The following is a 9,379-nucleotide window of genomic DNA, read 5'->3' as shown; positions in this document are numbered from 1 at the left end:
GGTGGCGCTGGGGGACGGGCAGGCGGTTTTGGGGTCCCCGCGGGGGAAGGCAATATTTTTATCTGGGGGGGGAGCGGAGCGAGCGGGGTCAGAGTTCAGCCGTGTGTGTGTGTGTGTGTGCGCGCGCGGAGGGGGAGCGAAGTTGATCCATGTGGTTCTGGCTGACAGCGGTGCTCAATCCTCACCCGAACTCAGCCCGAATCCCCCCCAAGGACGAGCCGCTGCCCTCCGCTTTGACCGCGACACCCCCGGGAAACAACTCCTGTCCACCATGAAGGGGTGAGTAGGCGCCGTCCGCCGAGACGCCTCTCTGCCCATCACGGATAAAGTTTTTTTTTCTCTCTTTTCTCTCTCTCTCCTTTTTTTTCCGGAGAGGGGTGGGGGTGTTGCGATGAGCTTTGCTGTGTGCATGCTCGCCTGGTGCTGCTGTGGGAAGCAGGAATCTGCCAACGCCAGCAGAAGCGTTGTGACCGCCGGGCGCCTGGTTAGCGAGCGGCGAGTGTCGCTCCCGTTTTCTCATCCCAAGATGGCAAAAGTAGGGTCGTCTGGGGTTTCGTTTTCCCTCGCGAGGACCGGCCGAAAAACAAAACCGCTGTTTGTTTTAATCGGCTCCCTTCTGTATCGTGTGTGTTTTTCTTTAATGAAAATAACGTAGAAGCGTTTCCTGTTATAAATATTAATTTTGAAATCTCAACCCCCCCCCACCCTTAACTTTGTAACCGGTGTTTTTTCTTCCGCCTGTGTCTTGATAGTGAAAGATCCTTAAAACCGTGTACTAAATGGGTTAACGAAGGTGTGTTTTAGCACAATTGTCCGTTGGATCTCTTCTGAAGTCACGCAGTTGGCGATATCGCACGGTTGCGTTTGCTAAAAGGTTAAGACACGTCCCCCCCCCCCCCCCGCCCCGGGGCGTCACCAGTAGATCGAGTGTTATTTGTTGTTAAGAAAAATCAACAGGTAAAATCGCGGGGGGTCCGGGCGCGTGCGGGGTCACCCAGCTCTCGGGGAGCCCGGGACGCCTTTTGGCGCGCGCTGCAGCAGTCGAGGAAGAACCCCCCCCCACACACACACCCCACCCCGCCACGAGACACCTGTCTGGTCCCGCCGGCATCAACCCGTCAGTCTGCAAAATCGCTGTTTTGTACCCCCACTGGCTGGTGGAGCGTTTCCTTGGCCCGTGTTAAGCTTTGACCGAGAAGCTGCTTTCAAAGGGCGGTTCGGAGGTAAACCAACAGACCGGACTGGTCCTTTAGTGACCGTGTTATTGGTTGACGAGTGCATGCGGGGGGGTTCTTTCAAGAGAAAGCAAAACCAATTTAAGTGGGATGTTGTTGTTTCCCCCCCCCCCCCCCCCCCCCCATTCGCAGTGGAGTGCAGGCGGGAAGATGTACCTGCAGGCAGGCAGACCTGTCAGACACTCGATACAGTATGTCTGCAGGGGTCTGTCGGGGCTTGCTTGATTGATTGAGGTGTTGGACTGTAACTGGAGGTCACTGAGGGGGTTATAAATGAGAGGAGGCCATTCGGCCCATCCTTTTCATCAACCAAAAAAACGTTGGTACATTAAGAAGTTTGCAGAGAGAGAGAGGAAGGAGGCCATTTGAGTGAAGAAGGCTACTTCGACACCCCTGTACAGAGCACTTGTTTCGGACAAGCCCTCCGAGCGAGGTGCTGCAGCATGGCATGCGCTGCGGGGGGCCCTGTCAGCGCCGCGCGCCGCCCTCCCGCCGCCAGCTGGTGCGGTATCTCGTGACCCGGGCAGCTGGTTTAAAAATGGAGTTCCAGCTCCGGCCGCCCCCTATAAATACACCGGGGCGCGCGCTGAGCTCTGGGCCGCCTGGGGCACAGGTCCAGCCAGGGCGGGTGTGCCTTGTGCAGGGGAGGGGGCAGCTCTCTTGCCAGCCCGTCGGCGAGCGGGGGAGCGGAGGGGCGTGCGGTCGTCCTGTGGGGGTTCCTGATGCAGAACTCAATAGGAGAACAAGGGCCAAGTCTGACCTGAGCTCAGCGATGGATGTCCAACTCCGTTCTCTTCGCTCGCTGCCCGAGACTTTTCTCCTAAAGTCTGTGCCCCCCTGCCATCAACAGCAATGGCTCCCCCCTGCTTGCTGAAGTCTTTTTTTTTTTTCTTGGAGTTACCCAGCTGTTTTTGTGTCTTGCTCCTGCGTTTCTGTTTTTCTGCACAAAGAAACAGAAGTCGAAGCTCGGCACGCCCGTGCGGGTCGGTGGTCGCGTGGGGAGGAACTGAGTGCGGTTTTCGGCACCGGCCCAATTTCGGCTGCCAGGGAAGGAGACAGCTCACCTGCGGTGTTGTGGGCGCTGCGCGGTGCCCGGGGGCATCCTGCAGAAACGGGGCTTGAACAGCTCCTATGGAACAAGCTGAGCAACACCCTGACTCGAGGAGATCCTTGGAGCAGTTTGTCTGCTAACCACCGAATGGGCCGGGTGGCCCACGTGGCCCCTCTCGTTTGTGACTGCTCGGCTGAGAGACTTCGCCTGCCTGGAGCCCGTTCCCACTGCTCTGTGAGCTGGGGTCCAGCTCAGAGCCTTCCGCCGTGCAAACAGGAAAACAAAAAGGCAACAGTAAACGTAACTGCACACTGTCGCTTTGAAAGAGAACGGGACTGTAGTAATAATGGCCAAGACGGGGATTTGAAGAGAGGTGATAGTTCTGAAGTGGTGCTAATTTGTGCAGTTGAGAACCCAGCGCTCACTTGCTGGACGTGGTTCATAGTTTTTCTTTGCCCGCATTTCCATGACCTTCGGCCCCCTCGTTGAAGAACACATCCAAGCTCGAAGGCTCTGGGCTCGGCCTGGACTGAGAGGAGGCAGCTGTGCCAGTCCTGGACAGCGTGGACGTTGGCAGGAGTGCGTCCAGCTCCGCAGTGTCGAAGCTGGCCTGGCTGTGGGCTCTGCTGGATTGCAGTGTGTACAGCTGCCGCCTGCCCTGGCTCTGCTTGCGGGCTGCGAGGAGCAGCTGGGAGGTGTTGGGAGCTGGGCAGCTCTTTGAGAAGCTACAGGTTTCGCCATGTTTGCCCTCATGTGCTCGTGGCTCACCCGTGCAAGACAGCACCCAGGTGTCTCAACATTTTAGTCCTTTCGTCGGGTCTGCGGATACGTTTGCACAGGGAGAGGCATGCTTTTAGTGTCATTTGAAAATATTTGCATTTCTGCTTCATCGGTGCGGTTTGTTCTTTTGTACTGGTTTAGCCTGCAAAGAATCAAACTGCTGTGCAGGCAGAGTCTTCATTTTCCCTCTTTGCTCTGCCCCCTGCCCACGCTGCTATTCCATACAAGAGCACCACAGAACTCACGGCCACACCTGGAGTTTCCGATCCTGCCTGTCCGTCAGTGAGATGCATTGTGACAGGAAAATTCTTTACAGCATTAAATAGTGTGCTCGTTGATTCCGATGTTAGTCAGTTAATGTCTGCGCAGCGCAGGAAATGCATTAGAAACGGGTCTTCCTGCCGGTCCTGGGAAGGGGTTGTCACCACACACAGTGCTCAGCTGGTGTCCACTGTGGGCGCAGCAGAGCGCTCGGCACGCCACAGCCGTTGACCAGTCTGGTTCTGTTCCAGTAGCCGGATCGAGCTGGGAGACGTGACGCCACACAACATTAAGCAGCTGAAGCGGCTGAACCAGGTGATCTTCCCAGTCAGCTACAACGACAAGTTCTACAAGGACGTGCTGGAGGTGGGGGAGCTGGCCAAGCTAGGTGAGTGGAGCGGGGGGTGTCCTCGATTCTGTCGGGAGTGCGAGGGGGGTGATTAAGGGCCGTGAGACATGGGCCGGTGACGAGGGGCAGAAGTGGTGAGCATGTGCGAGGGGGGTGGGGGTAGCGTGTCCGCGCAGGGCCTGCAGGTGCGGGTGCGGTCCATAGGAGGCGCTGGCGCTCGTGGGCGAGCGCTCACTCTCACTCTCCGCTGTGTTTCAGCGTACTTCAATGACATCGCAGTGGGAGCAGTGTGCTGCCGAGTGGATCACTCCCAGAACCAGAAGAGGCTCTACATCATGACCTTGGGCTGCCTGGCGCCGTATCGCAGGCTGGGGATAGGTATGACTCTGCCGGCCTGCTTCGAGAGGCTCTCTCTTCTTCAGGACGCAGACTAGATGTTTTTGTTATTTTTTTGCTGTTCGTATGCGTCCCACAAATCAGAAGGATTGTGGCCTGTGCTTTTTATCAGCAGCTGCTCTTCTGATTTTGGAAAGAGCTGAGAAAGTGGCTGATGGAGAGGCGGGGCTGACAGCGTTGAGACATGAAAGGGAGAAACTGCTTAAAATCAGATTGGTTGAGTTCAAAATTTGTTATGTATCCCCAGGAGGATAATTTAAGCACATATTTGTAATATGGGCCCCAATCAAAGTGTGCAAAAAAGTTTGATGGTGTTTTTAAAAAAAAAACAGGGTTCTGTGGTTGCCCACTGCAGTCATGAGCCCCAGTTAAGGGAAGGCACACACGGAGCGTCAAGCTCGTTCAGTCTAGAGACTCGCTACAGTTCTCTGCTAACACTTGTCAAAAACATCACGCAACACGTTGTGAATAAAAGATGCATTCCTCGCGTTTCAATTTCGAAGCTTTGCGGGCGTGTTCCAGTCCTTTTAATCCACAGGCCAGGTGTCTCTTGTTGTGCCCCTCTGAGCTCCTGGTGTGCTTTGTTTTATTCAGGAACAAAGATGCTGAACCACGTGTTAAACATCTGCGAGAAGGATGGCACTTTCGACAATATCTATCTGTAAGTAATCCCGGTTTGCAAAGAATAAATAGGAAAAATAGCTTAATTCCTTGTGCATGTAAGATGAGAGTTGAGTATTTGTTTTTTCTTACAATTATAGTCTTTGTTTATAAGTTCACAGACATTTGGAACTGCTTATCTAATTGCAACCTGTCGTGTATTTCCACAAGTATTTCCTGTGGCCAAATAACGTTCTTAGAGGACCAACCTGTATTAAGTTCCCTTCAGTTGCGCACCTTAGCAGTAATGCCAAGAGCTCTGTCCTCTTTCAAGCACGTCTGCTCTCTGTCTGATGGGCAGTGCGGCTTCTAACTGCTGTTTTTCTGTTTTTTATTGGCATGCAGGCATGTTCAGATCAGTAACGAGTCGGCCATCGACTTTTACCGGAAGTTTGGTTTTGAGATCATAGAAACGAAAAAGAATTACTACAAGAGGATAGAGCCGGCGGACGCCCACGTTCTGCAGAAAAACCTCAAGAGTCAGTGTCCGGCCCCCAGCGGCGATCTGCAGAAAGGCAATTAGGACTGAGAAACGGGCGGACGAGCTCTGGCGTGCACTGTCTCCGTGCCCGGACTGTGAGAGGCGCCTGGTGCGAGAATCCGATGGCTGATGACACCTTTACCACTTTCTTCAAGGGACATTTAAGTTTACTAGACAAGAACAAAAAACAAATGCTGCGTTTCTTTTGCAAAACGGGAGCCCTACTCAAGTTACAGTCCCCCCTTCCACCCTCCACCCATTCCCCTTCCTATTTTTTTTCATTAGTTGGAAAACAAAAATTTCAGAATCCAGAAGTGCACTAGAAGAAAGTGTTTTTTTTTTTTTAAAAAGAAAACTACAAGGAGCAGTCTTTCCGAGGGCGAGGGTTATCGGTTGCCGGAGGTGGTGGTGGTGGTTGTTGTTGTTGTTGTTGTTTTTGGTTAAAATGTTTTAGAATATTACATTGAGGAAGTGAGTCGCAAAAAAGAGCGAGATCAGGAACCACAGAAAACCCTGACAACGGGCGATTTTGGCGAGAGGTTGTCGCTCCCTGTGTCGAAGGAACCAAGGCCCAGTTCTGTGTCTTTCTCGGGGGGGGGGGGGGCGAAGGGGAATCGCACAGGCTTTTAAGACTGAACGTTTTGCGTTTTAGCAACGCGCCGGCTTGGCATTCTGTGGCCGTGACATTTCCCAGGCCTGCTCCTTGTAACCCAGCCTCGCCGGCCGGCTTTGACGCCAGTTTGGTGGGGAAGAGGATGGGCGGGGGTGAGACGAGGGGGGTCGGCGCGGAGGCCTGGAGTGAGGCTGTTGGGGCGATGCAGAGAGGGGGCCCCCGGGACACCACCCCGTTGTTGCTAGACTCCACACTCTTAGTTTCTGAATGTTTTTGGTTTCTTGACAATATATTTTTCTTTTTATCCCTCAGAACGGGCCGAGTTTTTTTTCAAAAACCCAGTTCTCCTCCGGTTTCTTTCAGTGATACAGGAGCAGACAGCTGCTGGGAAGGTAGTTAAAGCCCTGGCCGTGAACGATCCTGGGAGGTGCAGCCTGAGCTGTTGCAGATCTGCTGGGGCAAGTTAGCGATATCAAACTGGGACAGATGGGGGGGCAGCGGTGGTGGGGGGGGACCTGCAGACCCAGGGCTCAGTTTCCTTAAAAAAAAAATAGCAGTTTTTAGACGTCGGGTCTGTGCCAGAATATTGCCCGTGTTTCTCGGCCCTCTCGCCTTTCTGACCACTCTGATACTCTGTAAATAAGATGCTGCACAAATGGGATCCGAAGCTCGTTTCTGACACCCGTGATTTTTTTCCTAGCTCAATGAAAAGCGTTGCTGAGAACAGTACTGTTCCTGAGCTGCTACTTAACTCATTCAGCTTCCTGTGCAACAATTTCGGCATCATTCTGGGGCAGTTTTTTTTTTAAGTGAAGCAATTGTGTACAGTAAAGTTTTCCCCTCCCCCCCCCCCCCCCCCCCAAACAAAATGGTGGTACTGTTGGTAGCCTTTCACCACAACGGAGAGAAAGCTAGAAGGCCAGAGCGCTGTTTTATTTTAATTAATGAAGGCCCTGCATTGAAGAGCTTAACATCTAGATTTGTTTTTTTTTTTACATATTGAATTTCGTTTTAAAGCTTAACATTAAAATAAAAACCGGTTAATGATGCCAGATTTGACAAACACCTGGGATGCGTATTTATACGTATAAATGCCTATACAGTGGGCTGGCGTAGTGGGTACATCTCTGCGCTCTAATCTGGTGGGTTGTGGGTTCGAGTCCAGTCCCCCGACTGTATTAATGGGTGCCAGCGTTGCTCTGGGTAAGCTCTGCGATGGGCCAGGAGTAACGTGCTCTCTGGGGGGCTTAGCGCCACGGTAACCGGGACAAGCTCTGTCCCGATGAGCCGAAGTGGCTCGGATGTGGAAATTACCTCCAGCGCAGCCACATCCGATAGGAAAGGAAGAAACCGAGCAGTAGGTTTTACCACTGCAGAGGTCCTCGTACCCCTGACACCCAGGCATCGGTGCACAGACACAGCAGTTCAAATTCAGAAGGTTTAGCGGTTCGATCAGCGGTACCTGGCACAGGTGAAAGAATTCACCTCTGTTCGGATCAGCAGGTTTGGTTGACAATTGTTGATCATTTAGCGTCAAGAGGCGCTGTTTTGATGTCCTTTCTCGGTTACGAGATGATTATTTTAAGGTTGTCAAGGGTTGTGGAACGTTTTTTGTTTTGGTACTCCAAACATTTTTTTTTTTACCTTCGTGTAAGTGACGTGAGCACTGCCCTTGCAGTTCTGAGGCAGACTGGGCCTTCTGCAGCTGACCTCCGCTGGCCTGCAGAGCCCCTTGCCCTTAGACAGGTGGTTCATTGCGCGTTTTCCAGGGTGCGGTCTTGCCCACGCGGTGACTTCCTGGGTTTCCGGATTCCTGTGGCGCCGCCGAGCGGCCTCCTCCCTCCCCATGAGTTTCTTTTAAGAAGACCGAGCGAGAAACATCATGGAGGTTCCCAAATTTAAAAAAATGTGACGGTTCTGCATAGCTTTTTTTTTTTCCTTCCTTAAGGCGTACTGAAAGTCTGCGCCGTACAAACTACTGGCCTGCCGCTCTGTAGTGGGTGCAGCCGACTTGGTCCCAGGGAGAATGACTGTCTGAGCCGGAGCCTTGTTTCCTGTACCATTTAAATAAGCCGCAGAGCACAGAAACGCGTTTTTCAGAACCTGTGCTGTGATGGCCCCTCCCGCCCGTTGCAGTTAAAGCATGTTTTGTTCCCTCCCTCTCTTTCTTTCTTTGAAGAATTTTATCTTTTTTGTTTTCCCCTGGAGCTCTATATTATAAGACTTTTTAACCTCTCTAAATAAAACAGAATACTATTTGCATTACTGCTGGTGTTTCTCAAGAATTGTCTTCACCTGCGTCTGTGGCCTTTGTCGTTTTGAGATGGATGGTAAGGGGAGTGTGCAAATTCTCTTGCGGATTTGGGCTTTATCAAGAAATTTGGAGGAAAAAGAATTTTGCTCTCCGTAATCAGGGAAATAAAGTTGCAGGCTTGCTGTATGTTTAAGCGAGGGGCCTGTAGGCATCGTATGCACTGAATGTTTTGCAGTGCATGTTTAGAAGTGATCGCAGGGCTTAAACACATAGGTCAGTCCTGGTCCCTGCAGGACCACAGCAAGGTTAATAGGTTAAACAGGACGTTCCTGCAGGCGTTAAGGACCAGGGCTGGCCTGACCGGGCCATTTACCTGACAGAATTGAGACCTCAAGTGTATTTTGATTTAAGGGTGACCTGTAAAACTGTGACTCTGGGATCAGCCCCTGACCTGACTCGGGAGAGGACTGGAAGGTCTATCGCTCTCCGAGTGGGTTTGCTCTCCTTGGTCATGTCACTTGGCATGATTACGGGATTCAGCCTGCATGGGTATTGTCAGTGACCTGAGAGTCCGGCATGCTTGGTTCCTTTTACTTCTGTAAAATTCTAGGTCCAGTGCACTACAGCAGGGCTGTCCAGTCCTTGTCTTGGAGGGCTGCTTGTGTCCAGCAGATCCAGTAATCGGCTTGTGTAGCTCGTTATAGAGCTCAGCTGAAACAGAAACCTACAGGTTTTCACGACCAGCGTTGCCTATTCTGGCTTTGAGCAATTTCCCCCAATTTAGTCATGTCTAAGGTTTTGCAGGTTTAGCATTTTAATTACTTGGTAACTATCTTAGAGGGGAGGAAAAAAAACTGTATTTTCCTTTTTATTTAATATGTGCGGGTTAAGGATTTTAATCGCTTTATCCAACTACTCTTATGAAGGCGAGGGTTTGCCGACGTCTTTGAGAAGCGAGAAAGAACACGACTTTTTTATTGTGAGTGCCCTTTAAGAAAACAACAAGGGACATTTTCCACCTAACAGTTCCTGTAATCCTCAACCTATCTTGTTCTGAAAAGCCACTCCTCCATCGGCAGGCCGCCAACCAGGGGCCATGTACGGCAAGACTTCGCCTTCGCTGAAAGGTGCCTTCGCTGTCTGTCAGAATAACGGGCCTATCGCTTCGCGCCGCAGTTCTTAACTCCGCCTCCTCCGCCTTTCTATTGGATGTCGACGGATCCTGCGTCACATGATTGGACAGCTCTGCGGCTTTCTCCGCCCCCTCATCTTACTGCCTCTCCACTCGTACAACCTGTG

At 51.9% G+C, this 9,379-nt stretch overlaps 1 protein-coding gene across 2 annotated transcripts; it reads left to right on the top strand.

Annotated features, from left to right (window-relative positions):
• The first annotated feature begins 88 nt into the window (after positions 1-88).
• Positions 89-8,091, top strand: naa50 (N-alpha-acetyltransferase 50, NatE catalytic subunit). 2 transcript variants are annotated; one of them, XM_088921289.1, is made up of 5 exons: positions 89-279; positions 3,579-3,715; positions 3,935-4,054; positions 4,667-4,733; positions 5,078-8,091. In XM_088921289.1, exons 1-5 carry the CDS (start codon positions 272-274, stop codon positions 5,253-5,255), a joined length of 510 nt encoding a protein of 169 aa, XP_088777415.1. In that variant the 5' UTR covers positions 89-271; the 3' UTR covers positions 5,256-8,091. The 2 variants fall into 2 exon arrangements, with proteins under 2 accessions (XP_088777415.1, XP_088777417.1); XM_088921291.1 differs by having other exon boundaries at positions 91-279; positions 3,582-3,715.
• Positions 8,092-9,379: the final 1,288 nt, after the last annotated feature.

This window comes from Atractosteus spatula, chromosome 7 (genome assembly GCF_055471065.1).
Source record: "Atractosteus spatula isolate fAtrSpa1 chromosome 7, fAtrSpa1.hap1, whole genome shotgun sequence".
Lineage (NCBI taxonomy): Eukaryota > Metazoa > Chordata > Actinopteri > Semionotiformes > Lepisosteidae > Atractosteus > Atractosteus spatula.
This window is presented reverse-complemented; position numbering and strand designations above follow the sequence as displayed.

Bases quoted from the DNA above. Each gene is read 5' to 3' on its own strand.
- naa50 (XM_088921289.1), top strand. The intron at 3,716-3,934 runs GTGAGTGGAGCG...GCTGTGTTTCAG, and splicing joins GGGGGAGCTGGCCAAGCTAG to CGTACTTCAATGACATCGCA. The intron at 4,734-5,077 runs GTAAGTAATCCC...ATTGGCATGCAG, and splicing joins ACTTTCGACAATATCTATCT to GCATGTTCAGATCAGTAACG.